We start from the raw sequence: 21026 nt of genomic DNA, 5'->3' as shown, positions 1-21026 counted from the left end.
TGGCCGCTGACAAGGCACATACCCACGTGGGGGATTGGCCAGGAATCGGGCGTGAGAAGGGCTAATGCACCCGCTTAAAGCAGTACTGACACGAAATTTCAAAGCTGAGATCCGCTCTAGCAATCAAGTACAACGACACCACAAATAGGTGTATGTGCATGGCACATACCCACGTGGGGTATTGGCCAGGAATCGGGCGTGAGAAGGGCTAATGCACCCGCTTAAAGGAGTACTGACACGAAATTTCAAAGCTGAGATCCGCTCTAGCAATCAAGTACAACGACAACACAAATAGGTGTCTGTGAATAAATGCATCTTTCTTTCTTTGTAGTTGTGTGTGTGTGTGTGTGTGATCTCTCTTTCGCGAACATTACCGAACCGCGCAAATTCAACTCGTGCATTCGCACTTTCACATTCTTCCCCTCGGGGAAATGCGGGGAAATTTTTTCTTTAAAGCGGAGCTTTAGTGCCCTCAGTGGTGCCGTTGTACTCCAATACGCCCTGGAGAAAAGCCAACTTTCTCTGACGATGATGATAAATGATCGTGGGTGAAGTGAAAGAAAAAAACGGGCCCTGTCCACTAACGTGAAACGTGGGGAGGGGCGAAGCATGCAGTATACAAGTGTATTCAAAGATCGCAAGTCTCTCTCTCTTGCCACACGGCGCGCGCTGATTGGGCGCCGGAGAAGCGCCAGTGGGAGGAGCAATCGCGCGCTTGCTGAGGCGGGGGCGCCATCTCTTGTGTTGAACCGGATTTAAGCTACTTAGAAAAAAACGGCGCCAAAAAAAGATTCGACAGGGAGTGAAGACCAACACTGCACTGAACTGCCAACTGAGTTTTATTTAGAACAACGAATATATACTACAATCAAAAACAAGGAAGAGAGAAGGAAATCCATAACACAAACGCACAAAAATGGACGTTGATTGTGGAAATGAAAGCAGCCACGTGCAATGCGTCGATGCGTGCAATGCGTCGATCATGCTTTCATTTCCGCAATCAACTTCCATTTTGTGTGTTTGTGTTGTGGATTTCCTTCTCTCTTGCTTGTTTTTTTATTCTAGCATATATTCGTTGTTCTTCTAAATGAAACTCAGTTGGCACTTCAGCGCAGTGTTTGTCTTTACTCCCTGTCGAATCGTTTTTTGGCGCCGTTTTTTCTAAATAGCATCATGCACCAACTAGCCCGTCTCAGTTCACTTGTTCAGTTCGGGTTTAAGCAATTTGCCTGCCCCATCTCCCCCCGTTTGGGGTAGTGGCAGGGGTTGTCCGAGCCTCACCCTGGGGGCTGGTCCTCGGTGATTAACGAGGCCCCGGCAACAGCTAAATATGCCTTTTCTTGCTTCAACCGACCTCCCGGCCTGATAAGGCCTAGCGTCGAGAGCCGGTGGGTATTTGAGTGTATCACCAATTATAACCCGTCTACAAACAGCTTCTGCCTGTGCTTGACGATTGCTCAAGCGGACAGGGAGCGTTCCACGAGTCTTCAAATCATGTTAGTTTATTTTGTGCCGGTTTTGTTCATTATACACTTTTCCTTTAGTACGCGTTACGTACTAGCGCGAAGTGTTGAAAAAGGAGTCCCGCGGTGCTTTAGTACCGTGACTGCAGGAGACGACGACAGGAGATGCCGACAGCCCAAGCTGCTAAGTCGCTTCGCCCCTAAACGGCTCTGACGCAACACAATCCAACACAGTCCACTTTAATCCAATCCAAATCCAATCCAATCCAATCCAATCCAAGCCAAGCCAAGCCAATCCATGTCAATCCAATCGAATCCAATCCAATGCCCCTCGCGAGAGAGTGTTCGCTATCGGAGAGGAGAGGGGGTGAGCGGCGGAGAGCCCAGCTGGCGCGGCGAGGAGAATGGGGGAGGGGTGGACAACACCGACGACGACGACGACGACGCCGGAGGGACAGGCGAGTGAATCAGATGCTCTGCATCTAAAACGCTTCCTGTGGCCGGAATCGAACCTGGGTCTCTCGCGTTACGAAACCGGCGTCTATTCGGTTGCTCCATGTCGACACGGTCGAGGCGAACGCCAAGCAGCAGGTATCGATTCGCGCCATGCGTTCCAAACCTAATAGGCCTACGGAGTGCATACCTGAGAGTTGCTGTGGTTTTCCGAGAAAAGTGGTGCGTACCTCCAGAATAGCACATGTTCGCCGTGTGGGATTGGAAAACCAAAGAATCCATCACAAGAAAGCGCCGCGTTCAACCATCGTCGTCGTTAGATGGAGCGGTGCAAGGCTTTTTTTAGGGCGCTTGTTGTTTTGGGACATCACGTCCTTCAACGAAACGACCGAGTAAACACAAGCTTCGCTTGAAGAATAGACATCTAGAACCTTGACCTTGAAAACGGATCCTTATCCCCGGCGATAACAGTGCTCTTACAAGTTATAGCGCCCGTACGCAACCTTGTGCGCTAAAAAGGGCAAAAGGCATCACGGCGTCAGCAAATCATGGAGGCCGGGATGGGCAGTTTGGTGTAGCACAAACGTAGTATTTGTGAGCAAGGTGAAGAACAGGGGTGGGTGAGGGGGAGGGGGAGGGTGTAAGCAGCCTATACCATTTGAAGCGTATTAAACCACAGCGCAAACGACAAGACGACAGAACGACAGCAAGAGGACACATGATGCGCCGCGTTTGTCTTGTTGCCGCCCTGTCGTCTTGTCGTTCACGCAGTGGTTCAGCATGCGTCCCCACCCACCGCGCCATAATTTTCATGTTGCTCCGAAACATTTCGTAAATTCACCACGGCCCCGATCAAATCAAATCGCAACAATTGGACAGGTACAGGAAGTTCAACTAAGCCTTCCTTCGCCTTCAATTCTGAGGAATGTCTAGGCGTCTCCCGCAATTTTTTTTTCTGGTAAGCCGCATGTGGAACACCCATGTCCAAGTACGCCCCTGCAAAGGTCAGCACAATGTCCAATGCCACATCATGTGCACTAGAAGGGAACGGTTAAAGCAACCGCGCATGCAGCAACTCGGCAGCTCAAACTGATGCCGATTTCTCAGAACCGAGGCATTTATTTGTTGTTGTGATGGTACTTTGTGAAAATTTCTACTATTTAAACAGCGATTATGTTTAATTTAAGATGGTGGTTGGGACGGCCGACGTGCGAACAAAAACCTCGCCGAGCGATGACGTCATTGCCAGCGCCGGCACCACGGTAGCTTTGCCTCCCCGCGCTCGGGCGGGACTCATGCCGCCATCTGTCGGAGGCGCGATACAACTGGTACAAGCACGGCTTTGTAAATGCGCCGCAGGGTGGCCCGCTGTATCGCTTCTGGCGACGAGTGGTGCGTTTTTGACGACGCAAAGAGAATAATTAATCCCAAATTGAAAAAAAAGGGCCCATCTCCCCGCGAGGGGGACTCGAGTAAATGCGTCGCATAGGGGGTGGGTGTATTGCGTTAATGTTTAGTGTTTGGGGATTTGGTGGTAGTGAATGCGTTGTATCAGCAGCTTCTTGACGTAGTTTGAATGAGTCAAGGATATAAGGCGCGTTCGTAGCCTTTCATTCTGTGTCGGTTTTGTGGCGCAGTGGGAAGAGCACCATGTACCTCGCGTTCCGCCCACAGGTAGTGAATGCGTTGTATCAGCAGCTTCTTGACGTAGTTTGAGTGAAGGATATAAGGCGCGTTCGTAGCCTTCCATTCTCTGTCGGCTTTGTGGCGCAGTGGGTAGGGCACCATGTACCTTGCGTTCCGCCCGCAGGGACGTGGGATCGAAACCAGGCGCCGGTAAGTATTATTTTTTTATATAGTGTAGGGGGAGGGGTGCGGACCTGTTGTTGAGAGCGAGGAGGGTAGCGTGATGCGGGAGATGAGTGGGGGAGAGGGGGAGAGGGCGCACCTGGAACGGCTGTTGCGGACGCCGAGGCACGCCGACAGCGCCGGGTGACATCGTGAGTTAAAGAAATGCTCTGCATTTAAAAAAAAAGCCAAAAGGCCTAGAAGCGCAATAGCGTTAATCAACTTCATGAGCGTCCCACGTGCGAGACCACACAAGCCGAACGGTAGCCACCGAACGAGTCCAAAAATTTTCAGCAAACGCTCGTACCGCTGCGCCCTCCGCTACTCCTGGAGCTTCACCGCAAGGCCGTCGGGAATGCGTATATTGTACATACTTTAAAGGGACCCTGCAACACTTTTTTCAACTTTTTTTTTAAATAATAAATGCTTGCAGAACGTAGTCACCCAAACCACCCGGTGCTTGGATTAGGGGCTCGAAAAGTACCTCACACAAAAATTACTGCTCTATGCCCATCAGATAACTTGGAAAATCGCTCAAAATATTTTGCCCTCTTTACCGGTCTTCACGTTCTTCGACGGCTCGAATTACGTCACTGAGGCTATCTAGCGGCTGTTGGCCGGGTTTCCTTCAGTTGCAGCAGCGAACGCTTTTCGATAGCAATTTTAAAAATAAAGCCACGAAAACAAAGCAGAAACGGAAGGCGTATCTGGTGCGACGAGTAAATCACGCAGTGCCGCTCCGTGCTCGCGATAACTATAGCTTTCGCACTTCTTCCAGACGCGAAGGAAAGACAAAGAGCTTATCGAAAGTGTTGCAAGGTCCCTTTAATGACCGAGTGTTCGTGGCTCTTTGGGGCGCTAACGGCGACACCACGCAGAAAATCTGACCAAACCAAGAGTAAGCTAAAGGTGGGGCCTCCAGCTTTGATGCTTGCCCAGTCTTCGTGCCACCACTGCTAGGCTGTCCAAAATTTTCACTATTACACAAATTCGACGACAAAAAATTGCTGTGTTTCCCCCGAGGTCACTGACCGCCTCCTCCTCCTTTGTCGTTTAAATACTGCAAGCGAGCTCCGTAAAGAGGCATACATTTTTTTCCCCAGTCAGCATTTTGTGCCTAAAGGAGCCATGAACTTTGTTTAATTTGAAAGAACTAGGATTCAGTATCTCACTCAGTTCCATTAGAGCCACAAAAGATGTTTTTTAACGAAAGAAAAGCAAGAAGTATTTCAAAACTTTCAAATTTTGCGCCACAGTGACGTGTTATGAGCAAGAATGACGTCATACGGGCCAACAATAAAACATAATTTTCAGTGCGTTAACTGCACGTTAGCATTCAAGTGATGCGGTCAAATGGAACTAGAGGCCCCATTACAGACGTCCAATCATGTGTCGTCGCGACAGGTCAGTTAGGCGGCCACCAATCGCACAAACAAGGTTCTGTGACGTCATAGAAAAGTTGCGGGAAATTGGCTAGGGGGTCGCGACTGCTTCACACGTTTTCTTTAATATCTCCGTTATTTGTTCGAAGATTGCAATGATATTGGTATCATCGTTATCGGGACTAAGCAGTCTTTCTAATAAACCCAACATGTATTTTGTCTTCATGGCTCCTTTAAAAAACATACCACAAAGCTGCAGCCCTCTTGGGCAACTTTTAGCGCAGTCAAATGAGCGATGATTTTTAGGCCGTTTCACCAACCAGCTGGCTGCCCTGATACGTTCCGAGGAAGGCAGGCATTCTAGCTTACACCAAAGCAATTCGACGGCCCCGCACAAAACTTCACTATCGCCGTCACTATTTCAGAATTGTTTTTCTTGCAGAGCGCCGCCTCGGGGCATTTATTTATAAATAATAACGTTCTGCCTAGACGCTGATTGTCGCATGGTAAGTGACTCAACAAGTAAATAAGTTGTGTTAGACAAACATGAAATCAGAGGTTCACCAATTGATTAACATTGGTCGAATAGTGCCCAGTTGTTATTTGAATTCTGCCGAACTGCCGAATAAAGAATACGGTTCGATGCACTTTAAAGAGACAGACAACCGATTTTATGGAGTCTGTGTCCTCTTGCTCACGTGATAGACAACGTTTTATGTAGTTGGGTAAACACAAGGAATTTATAAACAAATTGGTGGAAATAGTTTTAATTTGCCTGAAATCTGAAATGTGGCCCCACCTGATGTGTCAACGTGACACTAGAGTAATTCAAACAGCTCCGGGGGTTGCAATGCGGGATCTCAAAACCCGCCAAAAAGAACAGAAAATGCTGCATTCAATTGCTGTTTTGGCTATTGACAAGTCCTTAAATGTCTCTTTTTATCAAATGAGCAGTTAAAAGTTTCTTGCCGCACGGCTTACCGTCATATATGTTTTCAGCATTCATTTTGGCAGCATACGTATAGCCGGTACGTCTAAAAATCCCGGGCCATCTCCGCTAACGTGAAACCTGGGTAGGGACGAAGCATGCAGTGTATAAGCGTATTCTTGGCGCATTGGCATTTTTTCCCACGGAGATGAAATCATTGAGGGTAGAGGTATACAGTAAAAGTCTATTGTCTTTGAAACACGAATCTCTCCAGCGCGAGGCGTAAACAAGCGTCCCGGTGTTTTTTTACTACGCGTTACGTTCTAGATCGAGGCGTGAACGAGTATTCCGGTGTTTTAGTACCGTGAGTATATGAGACAACGATTACGACGACGAGGACACGAAACGTACGCCAACAGCCCCAGCCCCTAAGGGGCTTCGTCCCGAAAACTCCGCTTTTAGATGTTCTAGGGCCCCATCAGAAAACCCGTTTCGGCTGAAGGTGTTTCAAGTCATGCCCTTTGATTTTGGCTAGAGAGGGTATCCTCCACAAAATCGGTTTACTGCCCTTTAATTAGCAGAACTTCATCGCCGTTCGAAATTATGAAACATAAACTTAAGCCAGCCAGACTACGAGTACGCTGAGGTTCAGCAGCGTTTGATATCTTTTTGTTCCTTGAAAGTTGAACGACCTTGTGCGAAAGGAAAGCAATCATGCCCGTGGGCAAGTATCAAAACACCCACTGGAATAAGAGACGGGATGGAAAATTGAAGATACTCAGCTTCGTTTCCACACAGTATCTTCACGTCCTGAGAAAATATTCCCTGTCGGAAATCTAATAAAACTAGGACAGCCCGCTCAAACAAAATTGATCAAAATGGGTCATGCAGACAAAATACAAGTTTTGTACATAAGAGGACTGGTTTGTCCCTATAACTGTGATACCAATCTTGCGGGAAGGTTCGAACAAATATTCCAGTTATTAAAAAACAACAGATGAAGCAGGGGTGATATCCAGGTCAGAAAGAAAAAAATCCTATTTCGTGGCTGGAATGGCGCGGGTTATGTTACCGAAGGCATTTTCCGTCAAATCAAAAGACGTTGTGTTTTGCCTTCATGGCCTCTTTAACGCGTATGCTTAGTGCCCCGGGGCGCACAAAAAGTTTCATCCTTGGCGGCGCTGACCATGAACAAAAAATTACGCCCACCTCCCCTCGCGGGAACCCTGGTGTGATGCTACGCTGAAGGGGGTTCCATTGTGCGTTTCCGTTGGGTCGATTACTCGAATTGCATGAGCAATCGTCGGGTAATGCGAGAGAGAGAGCAAGCGTAGCGCGGACGACCGTCGACTGAGAGACCGGCCGGAGCGCGGCCCTCCGCTTGTATGCGCAGCACGCCCGAAGGAGAGGAGACAGCGGAGAGAGAGGGCGCTGCACATGCGCACAGCGCCGCCCACCGGCGGAGTGAGAGAGCGCGCCGTTCCGCCAACGCTACCTAGACTGGCTTTCCTCTAGGTGGCGTTGGTACCGCGCGCGCCACAGATGTTGGGGGAGAGGGCGCGCTATCACGGCGAGAGGAGAGGGGGTGTGCGGAGGAGAGACGCAGCTGTGCGGACGCGGACGACAACGACGCAGGAAGGACAGGGCCGCCGGCAAGAGATGCTCCTCTCAGCGTCGCATCTAAAAATCGGCGGGCGCGAAACCTCCGTAGTTCCATGTTGCGGAGCCCACTGAAACCCCCGAAGTCGTAAGCCGCTGCCACCCCAATAGGTGGCGCTTGACCAAAAGCGGAAAGTTTTCACCGCTCACTGGCGCGGCTGGGAGGGTACGATGACGTCCGAGCTAGGGTTTACTGCGCTCTAGCTCTCACTCGCTCTTGTTACACATGAGGTGGACGCGCTTGCCTGCATCTTTGCCGGGCGCGCATGATAGAGGTTTCCTCGTCACCGAATACGATTAGAATACAACTGTTTAATTTGAAAGAACGAGCCTGTGGTAACTCGCTGAGAGCCATTGCAACCACGAAAGACGTTTAAATACCAGAAAAACGGGCGAAAAGTCCACAAAAGTTGGAATTTCGCGCTACAGTGATGACAATGGTTGAATGTGGGCTAGTTGGTTATAGCAATGAAACATGGTAGGAGAGCGCGGGTAGAGACAGGACGCGCAGGAAGAAAGACGAAGGCTGGTGATGGCCTTGTGTCGTTCGTCCTGTCTCTAGCCGCGTTCTAGCCAGCCCCTTTGAGGAACATTTGTTGCTAAGACTGGCGTGGGCATTCCCGAGGTATACCCTGAAGAGCTCAACTCGTTTCTCTGCCTACACACCGTCAAAGCATTCAAGGACGTCGAACTACAGGGGGTGTAGATGGCTTGAAAACAATGAACGGCTAGTTTGAACAACCCGTTACACAACTGAACAGGAAACCAGCGAGGAAAACGACGACTAACAGTGAAGAAATACACACACAGCGCTCGTCTGTGTATCAAAAGCTTTCGAGCCTCCTCGAAACTTCTTCGGTGCGCGATTACCTTCCCGAAAAAAAAAAGGCAGAAACTAAGAGAAGCAGAAAGCCGTATCGCAAATTCTATTCGTTTGCTGTGGCGGGGTAAAGCGACAGCGGTTGACTACTGTCTATAACCAAGGAAAAGGGCCCATCTCCCCGCGAGGGGGACTCGAGTAAATGCGTCGCACAGGGGGTGGGTGTATTGCGCTAACGTTTAGTGTTTGGGGAGTTGGTGGTAGTGAATGCGTTGTATCAGCAGCTTCTTGACGTAGTTTGAATGAGTCAAGGATATAAGGCGCGTTCGTGGCCTCCCATTCTGTGTCGGCTTTGTGGCGCAGAGGGTAGAGCACCATGTACCTTGCGTTCCGCCCGCAGGGTCGTGGGATCGAAACCAGGCGCCGGTAAGTATTATTTTTTATATAGTGTAGGGGAGGGGTGCGGACCTGTTGTTGAGAGCGAGGAGGGTAGCGTGATGCGGGAGAGGAGGAGTGGGGGAGAGGGCGCGCCTGCGCGCTGAGCTGTTGCGGACGCCGAGGCACGCCGACAACGCCGGGTGACATCGTGAGTTAAAGAAATGCTCTGCATTTAAAATATGCACGTTCAGGTAAAGCGTTTGAAGAATATGAATGACTTAGAAGAGGCGCCCGCTGCACACCCTGTTTTACCACTTTCGCGGCCTCTTTACATTCGCGTGCCCATTATACATCGTCATACGCACTTCCCACAACTCTGCATGAAGTTTGAACCTCCCCTAAACTACTCAAGCATTACACTTTGATGACTGACTGTAGTTTAACGCGCCGACGCAACGCAGGCGATGAGGCGCGCCGTAGTGGAGGGCTCCGAATTAATTTTGACCACCTGGGGATCTTTAACGTGAGCATTCCACTTTAAACCGACGGCATTGCTTGAAGGCTTTGACGCTATTTATACGGCATAAGGTGGAGGATATTAAAAAGAGCGAGCCAGATTTCGATTTGTGCCAGTAAGTAGCGCTGTACGGTGGTGTGTTAGAGTGAACGATTCATTGGGACCTATTTTAGACTTTGCCAGATCCCCGTCATCCGCCTAAAAGTTTGTTCAGGGGCGGTATTCTCGAGTTTTGTCCATTTTGCGTCCCTTTCAAAAGTGTCCTTTTTGGCGAGTCCTGATTGGCTTAAAGCAAACAACCGGAAGAGACGAAACGCAAGCGCGGCAAACCTATTGCCAACGCTCATTGCTTAACCGGAAGTACGTCACGAGGAAGGGGCGCAAAAGGGACGTTTTCAAAAGGGACATTTACGAGAATACCGCCCCAGGTCTGCTTGCTTAGTTTGCCTCGACAGCTGAAATACACTAAGAGGTCGTATAAGGCCCTTTTTGTGGATAGTGGGGCATCGGAAGGGCCCGGGAATATATACAATCCCCAATTCTCAAAAGAGCCATAAAGTAGCCCAGTCGCCAGACTGAAATTTCCGTCGCCACGAGTCCCGAAAAGCCGCTTATTTGGAGACAAATCGCCACACCTGGCAACGCTGCTTGGCGGTGGCTTACGTCGGCTGCCTCCAATCTAAACAAACTTCTCTGACGTCATAGAAAAATCTCCGTAAAGTGGCTAATACGTCGCCACTGCTTCGCATGTTTACTTTAAAGGAACAGACAACCGATCTTTTTTGGAGTGCGCGTCTTCTAGTTTATACGAAAGCCAGCATTTTATATGCTGAGGTAACCACAAGGAATTTCCAAACAAACAGGCGGAAATCATTTTAATTTTGCACCAAAATTTCTGAAGTCCGAAAGGTGGCGCCGTGTGGTGTCTAAACGTGACACTACGGTACGTGTTCAAACAACTCCGTCGTTTTCAACGCGCGATTCAAAAACCACACGAAGGAATAGAAAAGGTTGCACATTAATGTTGATTTAGCCGGGGACAAGTTTTTAAACGCCCCTTTTAACCTCACGTGCAGTTAGAAACATGTTTCCTCATGGCTGACTGTCATGGTTGCCGGCATTCATTTTGGCGGGCCACGTATGCTGATAGGCTGCGTTCCAATTCGCGGACAGCTTCGTAGACAGTCTACGAAGCAGTCTAACTAGACGTCTAAAGGAATAAAATTGGAACAGCGCCGCGGTCGCAAGCGCAACACCAGCGCAGACGACAGCGTCATAGCAGACATGTTGAGTTGCGCAAGCCGCAGGTTTCGTAACTATTATTAGCGTTGTTATTACAAATGTTACGTAATTAAAAAATTAAACAAAGTCATCTTCATCACTAGTAACTTATACTAAATATTTAAATAAAGGAACAAGTGCTTTTGTTTTAACATTAATACGCAAAAAGGTGGCGCTGGCGTCACTTATGAGTTTAGACAGGAAGGTAGCCTGCATCGTTGCTGACTTCGATGCTGTCTTCTTGAAGCAGTCTTCGTTGACTGCTTCGTTCGAATTGGAACGGGGCTTAACATGGCGTACTGTCCGCGAAGACGGCAACGAAGCTGTCTAAACGGTAAATTGGAACGCACCCATAGATCTATAAACTGCCATTTCAAAAGTTCTAGGGCGCTGTCAGCCATAGAGTTTCTTACAATATACACTAGAGAGGAATCTGGCGCTAGCGTCCATGCGGCTCACATCAAGGCCGTCTGAATCGCCGTGGGCCGCCATTACATCATGCGCTCGCCTTAGTTTCATCACTGGCTTGGATTGAAACGTTTTGGTGACCGCAAAATTAAACAAAGTGCCACAAAAACGCGAAGAATAGTGTGCAATTATGTAAGTGGAAAATGAAACAGACTGTTTTAAAACTAGGGAAAAAGGAAGTAAAGCATATTCTTGCCGGAACGATTGTGCCTGCTGTTCTGCGGCCAAGGTGGTAGTTAGCAACATTGTTAATACTTGGGGGGGTGGGGGGGGGGGGAGGGGGACTCATTAGAGAATCTTATTTTATTAATTTTACCATTCTTTCCCATAATAAGTTGTTTGAAGAGATTGAAAAGTTGTTTTACCGTGCCTATGAAAACGTCGCCTTCGTGGTGAACCGGTGCACCGACCGTCAGCTACAGTTTAGCAGAACTTGCTGCGGACGATGACCGGATAGGACGAATACAGGCGCGCGTGTCTGTCGTATCTTGTCTTCGTCGAAGTACGTTTTCTTTTTTTCGTCAGCTACAAATTTCCCGGCGGCATATTACCCGCTCAGTCATGCGTCCTTCGAGTACTGCGTGAGCAACGTCAGGTGCGATCACGCACTGGCTGCTGTTTCACCGAACACGCCTACCACAGAACAGGACGAATTTCAGACTCCCCGTACCTCGTAGACGTGTTAATGCATAGTGAAGAAAGCAAATACCAAAACCGCTTTTAAGAATCCAATTATCATGCTAAGCCCAAGCCAAAAGTGGGGGTCTTCCCATAAACCCCCACGACGACATGGCTTACCAGGCGCAGTTTCCTCTCTAGTATACTTACTAAGAAACTCTACGCTGTCAGCAAACCGTTTCGTGTTGAGGTGTTTTAAGTGATGCCCTTCCCTTCGGGGTAGATAAAATATCCTCGACAAAACCCGGTTGTCTGCCCCTTTAATATGCCGATCATCTGCCCGAAGGTTGCGATGAAGGTGGCACCATTGTTAGCTAGCGGGACAGAGCAGCCTGTATTTTAAATGCAGAGCATTTCAGTAACTCACGATGTCACCCGCGTTGACGTCGTAGTCCGCACTCCTCCCCCTACACTATATAAAAAAAAATACTATCCGGCGCCTGGTTTCGATACCTCGACCCTGCGGGCGGAACGCGATGTACACGGTGCTCTACCCACTGCGCTACAAAGCCGACACAGAATGGGAGGCTACGAACGCGCCTTATATCCTTGACTCATTCAAACTACGTCAAGAAGCTGCTGATACAACGCATTCACTACCACCAACTCCCCAAACACTAAACGTTAACGCAATACACCCACCCCCTATGCGACGCATTTACTCGAGTTCCCCTCGCGGGGAGGTGGGCCCAATTTTTTGTCTTCACCGCCTCGCGTGGAAATGCAGCTTCAACGCCGGGGGGTGCGGATAAACGTGTCCCACTACGCGCGTTCGTTGTCCAGAGCGTCGTTTGTTGTTCCACGTACGTTGGGGTAGTAGTAGGGCGGCAGGAGGGCCGTGGCCGGCACGGAGACGGTCAGCTCCTGCTGGTCGACGCGCACGTTGCCGATGATGAGCCCCAGCTGCTGCTGGAGCGCGTGCCGCTCCTCCGGGTAGCGGTTGGCGCGCTGCTTGTTGTAGCGCAGGATGCGCACGTAGTTGGTCAGGAAGTCGGTGGCCATCGCCTCCTCGTCCGGGTTCACCTCCTGGTGGCTCGTCTGCACGGTGCGCAGCTGCAGCGACCGCACCTTCACCATGGCCTTCGTCTGCGTCGTGCCGTCCATCCAGTCGAACGTCGACGCACTCTGCAGCTGCATTTATTTATTTGTTTGTTTATTTCTTTATTTTTAATATTCCTATTTTTTATTTATTTGGTGTTATTTTTGTATGTTTATTTTTAATTTTGTAATTTTGCTATTTTGTTATTTTTCTTGGTTTGTTTGTTTGTTTGTCGAAATGGTTTCGAAGTGATGCCCTGGCATTTGGAATAAACAAATATGCTAAAAATGGTTGTTTTTTTGTTTATTTGTTGGTTATCGTTTATTTATCTATTTATTTACTTATTTATTTGTTAATATGCTTATTTTTATTTTGTTATGTGGTGTTATTTTTGTATTTTTATTTTTAATTTTGTAATTTTGTTTGTTTGTTTGTTTGTTTGTTTGTTTGTTTGTTTGTTTGTTTGTTTGTTTGTTTGTTTGTTTGTTTGTTTGTTTGTTTGTTTGTTTGTTTGTTTGTTTGTTTGTTTGTCGAAACGGTTTCAAAGCGATGCCCTGCCATTTGAAATAAAAAAATATGCTTAAAAATTGGTTGTTTCTTTATTTGTTTAGTTGTTAGGAATCTTTTATTTATTTATTTATTTATTTATTTATTTATTTATTTATTTATTTATTTATTTATTTATTTATAACTTTTAGCGACAAGTTCTCAAATCCGTGTGAGGTGCCACAGGCTGGGCTCAGACGAAGCCTAGCACCACTAGGGCAAGCTGCGCAATTTTTTTAGAACGCGACATGACAGTGAAAATTTGATTATTTCGAGTGAATTTGAAGGGTACAGAAATAAGCGTACGTTATAAATGAACCGGTAGCGTAGCAGCAATAAAAAAATCCCACATCTCCACTCCGTGAACGTTGTTGCCGAGGGTGCGAAGCACTGGGACGCAATTTGTGTATTGTCTGTGTGATGAGCGTCATCGTCCGTGCGTGCTGATGCACTCTGAGTTTTAAATGATTATGGGGTGCAGTAAATGCAGTGTAAATGACAAGCGCCACACGAAAGGCAATTCGCGTCCCAGTTTAGCACCCTCGGCATCGTTCACGGCGTGGAGATGTGGGATTTTATTGTCCCGAATTGGGACAATAAAATTGTGACAATAATTGGGACAATAAAATTGTGACGAATTGGGACAATAAACGCGCGAATTATCGCGCGTTAAATGCATTAATGAATGGAGAAACGTGTGTGCAGTGTATATATACACTGTGTTATTGACGGTATTGGTGGTACGTTGTGACGAGTTCCGGGTTGCGTTTCCCTTCCCCGATCACTGCCTTGTGATCGGTGAAGTGCAGAGACAGGGAGTGGTTCTTCGAGCGGGGCTAGATTGCACTTGGCAAAGACGAGGTCCATGCACGTTCTTCTGATGGCCGTCGGTTGATTCCGGAACGCGTTTTTATACGCATTAGGGTGCCTGAATGTTCCTCCTCGCCGCCCCTCCGTGACGGGTGGAGACAACTGCGTCGTCTGCTACGGAAGCCGCCATGTTGAACCCCGCCGCTGGGGAAGCGCGCTGCAAGCACGGGGATGTCCTATCGGATTCTTATATGCACACGCATTCCGTGGCCACAAACCGCTTCCAGAGGGAAGGAGAACTTATTTGTGGGCTTGTTTGTACGTCTTAACAGTGAAAACACTGCGCTAGCTAAGTCGACAAGACGAAATAGCGGGAGAAACACGGCGCACAGAGGCGCATCCGTGCCCACCGCCTATACGTGCGTCTCCTACTTTTTTGTTTGTAAACTTAAGTCAGCGCAATGTCTCTACACTTTTAAATGTAACACGCATAATAAAGCATCAATGAGGCTCGCTTCTTGATCGTTAGTTTTGGTGTTAAATCTCATCTGCGAAAAAAGTTGCGTCTTATATAAGTGCGTTCGACCGGCACTGTATTGTGAAAAGAATTCGCGGGAGAGGTATGTTACATGAATCGCCCTGTTCTTCCACTAAGTCTGTCTGATTTCGCAGTTAACTGATATTAATCATGAGCCTTCTTTGCCGAAAATCATAGCCGTAAAAAGCATACCTTGTATATGCGAGATAATGCGCAAATGGCGAAGCGAGGACTCAGTTGTTGTAGTAGTGTATGTAGTTATTTCTCCAAGGGGAAAACGAAAGCTAAAAGTGAATGGACGAAATAGCAGAGGCTTATCTAAAGCACCGCGGTTAACACATAAAGAAAAAAAAAAGAAAAATCTGCCAAGAAGCACCAAATGTAAACGCTTTGTAAATGAACAAAAATGCCTAATCGGCGAAGCCATTTAATAGGTACAGTAAATATAGGCGCAGAATGCAGAAGTTAATTTTGGGTGAGGGGGTGGACCTTAGAGCTGTGCATGGGCCGAAATTTCTAGGCCCGGCCCGACCCGCCCCGATAGAGACACGGCCCGGGCCCGGCCCGAGCCCGCCAGAGTGTTGTTAAATATCACCCCTAGTCCGACAGGATATTAACATGAACTTGAAGATGTTTGTTGTTAACCTAAAAACCGTAAGCACAAAGCGAATACGACTGTCTAAGATTTAAATTTCCTTTAAACTTGGATCGAACTTTGTACAACTTATCCTCACTTAGAAGCTTTTTTTTTTTTTCGGTAGCCGTGTAATTGCCAGCCTTCGAAATCAAGGCACACCCGAGGATACCTTAACTGATTCCGAGTAAGGGGATTTTTTTTATTATTGTAGTTCTTCAACAGATATTGCACCTTGCGTTCTTCCATTCCTTGCTGAAATTTGATCAGACGATGCGTCCGGTTTCACCGTTTAATTTTTGTGTCTTTCCCTCTAGTTACGTTGGCAGCATGATTTTATCTGCGCTTCAGTTCTTTCTTGCCTTTAGTCATGGCTCTATTGAAATTCTTACGCGAAATAATTATGGGCTCTGCTTAGAAAATTGGTTCTTCAAACTCTGCACACACTGCGAAATCCAGGCCACGTTTGTTCTGTTTGTTTTCGAAAAGGAGAGAGCAACTACAATCATGTTGTAGTCGGTGGCTGGAGTGTCCTCGTTTCCTGGCCCCTTCTCTCCCAATAAGCTGATGATTTGATTGATTGTAGGGTTTAACGCGCCGACGCAACGCAGGCGATGAGGCGCGCCGTAGTGGAGGGCTCCGGATTAATTTTGACCACCTGGGGATCTAACGCGCGCCGAAATCTCGTACACGCGGGCGTTTCTGCTTTTCGCTTCTATCAGAAAAGCGGCCGCCGCGGCCGGGAATCGAACCCGCGACCTCGTGCTCAGCAGCACGAACTAAGCTGGTGGGACCCAGACGTTTCTTTTATTGATGTGAAGGCTTTCTAAGTGCAATCGTTTTTTTATCATGTCTTTTAACTGTGCGGTAGTGAATCAGCACTTCCTTTTTTTTTGTTTTCACGTTACCTGAAATATCAACAAAAAAACTTTCTCTTGCCAACAATTTAGAATTTGCTGCACAGGATAGCCGTGCCTCAGGAACTGCCCGGGCCGGATCGGACCGGCCCGGCCCGACAAAATTTTCGGTTCAAGCCCGAGTCCGGCCCGGGCCCGAAATATTGCGTGCTACCCGGCCCGAGCCCGGCCCGCGGGTCGGGCAGAGCTCGGGCTTTCGGGCCGGCCCGGGCCCGTGCACAGCTCTAGTGGACCTACCTCCAAAAATGGAGGAAGGGAACTTGTAAGAAAACTATCAGAAAAAAGAAAAATCGATTCACAATCGATTAATAATTAAAAGTAAAAGAATTGGGAATCAATTGGTAAAAAGTTAAAAACAAACAAACACAACCAAACAAAGCGAGAAGTCATGAAAGGGGAACTGATTACAACAGCAAGTCTCCCAGTTTGCCACACACAGCCACATCTCGTTATAATACTCAAAATGATGCAATGAAATCCCAAAAGTACGTGTCTGGTTCAGCACCTTCACTTGATCAATTAAAAATATTGCACAAGATACCACCACAGAAACATTCGCCAACCATTCCTGCAGTGGTTTGTGCACAGAGGCACGCAGCAACCAGGCATTTTGAGCCGCTAATCGCGGCCACACAGTGACAGCACGTCGGCCGCTGCACAATTCGGCGGTTCCGCCGCAGTAGCGGGGATGGTAATGGCGGTCGGTAGCTCCGAAAACCGGTCGAGGCGGCGAGGGACCCTGCAAAGAATGTCTCCACCCTTCACGGAGGGGCGGGCGAGGAGGAACATTCAGGCACCCTAATACGCATTGCACCGCAGCGCCCTCTCAACTGTAATTGCAAGTGTTTCAGCTGTAATTGCAACTGCTCTTTTTCCGCGAACTATCGTTGACAGTTTATGGTTTTTGCTTTGTTTTTGCTTTTTGTACCCTTTGAAATTCGCGCTCTTTACTGCTGCAGTTTGCTGCGCTCTCCCCAGATGGCGCGCGGAGGGTGTACGTTGGGAAAGAATGGGTACGCAGGCGGTGTAATCATACGGATGAGAATTTAGAACAGCGAGGGAAAAAAAAGGGGGGGTGGAGGCGATGAGTTTAAAACAGGGAAGAGAGGGAGATGGGAGGGAGGATGCAAATCTATTAGGTTAGCTGGGAGTAGGGCAAGTAGGCGTATTAAAACTGGCAAGTCGGTTGCTGACAACCGACGCCCCGATTCAAAGGGAAAGCCACTAATCATCATCATCATCATCATTGTGCGCTGCTCTCGATAGATGGCCTACAAAGCTGTGCGCACGGAGAACGCCGGATGGCGGCACCGACATTGGGAAACCTCCTAAAGTGCTTCGCACTTAATACAAGAAAATAGAAGTAACTCAACAACGAAAAGAACGTGACGTAGTACTATGAAACAGCAGGTAACGCTGGACACTATTAAATGTGGCGAGTCGGTTTCCCGAACTTTCGCCGCATTGTTTGCAGACACGACACGAACATGTCTGAAAGAAGAAGAGAACGTACCACCGTCTCCTTAATGTTCTCGAAGAAGATTCTGAAGCTCTGCAGGATGTCTTGACTCACATGCTTTTCTGCAAACAGACTTGTCATTGGGTCGTTGAAGTTATTGTACGCGGTCGACAGGCACGTCAGCTCGGGATGCTTGATCCTGCGTGACAACGCGCCCTCATGTGTTCAAATGGTGAAGGATCTCGATGGCATAGAGTTTCTTAGTAAGTATACTACAAGGAAGCCGAAATCCTTTCTGTTCTGTTGTAGCTGTGTTCGGTGAAACAGGCCGTGCGTGATCGTACGTGACATTTGTCATGCCGCAGTTGAAGGACGTATGACTGGGCGGGTAATTTCCCGCCGCGAAATTTGTAGCTGACGAAAAGAGGAAAACCTACTTCGACGAAGACAAGATACGACAGATAGGGGCGCCTGTTTCCGTCCTATCTTGTCATCGCCCAGACTGTTTAACGCCAAGTTTTCTTTTTTCTTCGAGTTTTTCCCCAACTCGCTCAGGAGCAAGTTTTGTTAAACTGTAACTGACGGTCAGTGCACCGGTTCAACATGACAGCGACGTTTCATAGGTCCGCTCCAAAAGCTTTCCAAACTCCTCAAACAACTTATTATTTCAAATAATGGTAAAATAATAACATAACAGTCTCTAATGAGTCCCCCTCCCCAAATATTAACATTATTCGTAACTACCCCCTCCACCGCAGAATAGCAGCCACAACCGTTCAGGCAAAATACGCTTCACTTCTTTTTTCCTTCGTTATAAAACAACCTGTTTTATTTTTCCACTTATATAATTGCCCACTATTCTTCGCGTTATTGTGGCACTTTGTTTAACTTTGCGGTCAAAACGTTTCAATCCAAGCCAATGATGAAACTAAGAGGTTCGCACTAAGTAACGGCGGCTCATGACGACACAGACCGCCTTGATTGATTTGATTGATTGATTGTGGGGTTTAACGCACTGACGCAACGCAGGCGATGAGGCGCGCCGTAGTGGAGGGCTCCGGATTAATTTTGACCACCTGGGGATCTTTATCGTGCACCGAAATCTCGTACACACGGGCGTTTTTGCTCTTCGCCTCCATCAGAAAAGCGGCCGCCGCGGCCGGGAATCGAACCGGCGACCTCGTGCTCAGCAGCGCAACGCCTTAGCCACTGAGCCACCGCGGCGGGTCAGACTGCCTTGAGGTGAGCCGCATAGACGCTAGCGCCAGATTCCTCTCTAGTGTACATGGTAAGAAACTATCATCACCACTTCACTGGTGGCTGCCGGCTTGAAAGACTCGCTACACTACGCTACGCTAGGGGCGGCGGGTACCAGGACCCGACTGCGCATGCGTTCTCGGGCACGGCGAGGAGAGCCACCCCTTACCGGAACGAATGCGCACATGGCCAGTCGTGTCCCTGTGATCGCCGCCGGTAGTATAGCGTACGCTAACCGCTATGCTAAATCTTTCTATTGTAACTTTATCGGGTAGTTGAGTCTTTGAGAGTGCTCGCTACAGTTTTCGTTTGTTTTTGAGCGAAGCTATCTTGCAGCTCTTCCCTGACGTTCGGATGCACTGACAAGCGTCTTCTGAGCAGGTGTATTTTAAAGGATAGCTGGCCATGCGAGCCCTCCAAAAGTGAATGACCAGGGAAGCTTTTCGGCACGCGAAATAGAGGTGACAGACAATTTAGGAGGGATTTTCAACCGCTTCCTTCTTTTTGAACGCACTTATCCGACTTATCACTCGTATAAGCTTGAGGTCCAAATCATGTTTCGGATAGGGTGCAGCTTTGGAGAGGCCCGCTTTCTGATAGCGCATACACATGGACGTTCGTTTTCCGAAACCGCATGCTCAGCCGCCTTGTCAGGTTCTATCTTGCTACATGATGCAGCAATGTATTACTATTAAGGGGGCGCAGACCTTTGTCAAGCCGCGTATCGCAGGCTTTTTGTCTGCCCCCTGGCACCTGTATGAATTTGCAGTCGTCAAATAAAAATTGATTGATTGATTGAAAAACACTACCACCAGAAATTACAATTTCCAAATCAATTGGCAAATTCAAAAAAGGACTGAACTCTTTCCTCACATTCATGCCACATTCAGCATAATTGTGATTATTTCTTATTTTTCGTCGCTTTTTTTACCATTTTACTTTCTCTCCCTCTCTTTTATGCCAACCTTTTCACACCCTTCTACCGATGAAGCAATTCATCGGTGGTTGCTGTATACTGCTGCAAATAGAACTAGTTTCTATTTGCGTTCGCTTTACTATTTGGCAATTTGTAACTATCACACAATTACTAATATTAAATGGACCCTACAACACTTTCTTCGACTTTTAACACGAAATTGTTTTATTCCCGGACACACGAAGATTTCGCTGACGTCATATCCGTCATGGAAATGACGCCAGTACAAGGAAGCAAGGGGCCTGTAAAGTATGCATCCCTGCACACAGGGTCTTCTTGTGGGGAAGCAACCTTTAGTACTAAAGAGCACGTTACACTTAAAGTTCATTGTTTTCGGGTTTTATATTTTAACACAAAAATATTTTATACCGCGATACCCCAACATTTCACTGACGTCATATGCATCCCGGAAATGACGCCAGTACATATTTGCCGAAGCTACCAGGGAGCAGGAAGTCGCTCGCCAAGCACACCCACAAGACAGCCGCAGACGCGCAAATCATGCTCAGCTGCAGATTTCACTGCACATTTCACTTTCGTGTTTTACTGATTCCTATGACAGAGGAATGAGTCTCCTCCGCTGTCTTCTCTCCTTCAGGCGCTGTGAATATAAAGCGGGTAGCGCACTGCGGCGGTTCAGTCAGCGCTTGCTCTCGTTCGATTCCGCGTTACTTTGCTTGACGACTCCGTGCTTGACTTGATTCTTCCGATGAAGACGTCATGGAAGCGACAGTCCCTTCAGCGAGTGGACTGACGCAATCAAATACCAGCGTCAGTCCAAACGCTCCCCCCTGATGCGTCGCATCACATCAGGGTTCCCTCGCAGGAAGATGGGCGTAATTTTTAAGAATTCCCGCCTGCACCATTAAAGGCTTAGCTGGCCTTCCTTCCCGGCGGTAATGGGAGAGCTCTAGTTCCTTTATCTGCCAATTACACCAGAAAACAACGCAAACCGAACACAACAGACAAGCAAAC

The 21026-nt window shown here is 48.0% G+C and overlaps 1 protein-coding gene across 6 annotated transcripts in view; it reads right to left on the bottom strand.

The window, feature by feature from the left end:
* Positions 1–21026, bottom strand: part of LOC144142747 (uncharacterized) — a 140361-nt gene that overhangs the window by 12446 nt on the left and 106889 nt on the right. For all 6 annotated transcript variants that reach the window (XM_077674433.1, XM_077674436.1, XM_077674434.1 and 3 more), the window contains 2 exons: positions 17873–18017; positions 12683–13006 (listed from right to left, as the gene is read on the bottom strand). In XM_077674433.1, the coding sequence (XP_077530559.1) occupies positions 12683–13006; positions 17873–18017 (469 nt within the window). The remainder of the gene's footprint in view (positions 1–12682; positions 13007–17872; positions 18018–21026) is intronic.

Source organism: Haemaphysalis longicornis, unplaced genomic scaffold (genome assembly GCF_048455015.1).
Source record: "Haemaphysalis longicornis isolate Haplotype H1 unplaced genomic scaffold, Haemaphysalis longicornis Haplotype H1 scaffold_6, whole genome shotgun sequence".
NCBI lineage: Eukaryota > Metazoa > Arthropoda > Arachnida > Ixodida > Ixodidae > Haemaphysalis > Haemaphysalis longicornis.
This window is presented reverse-complemented; position numbering and strand designations above follow the sequence as displayed.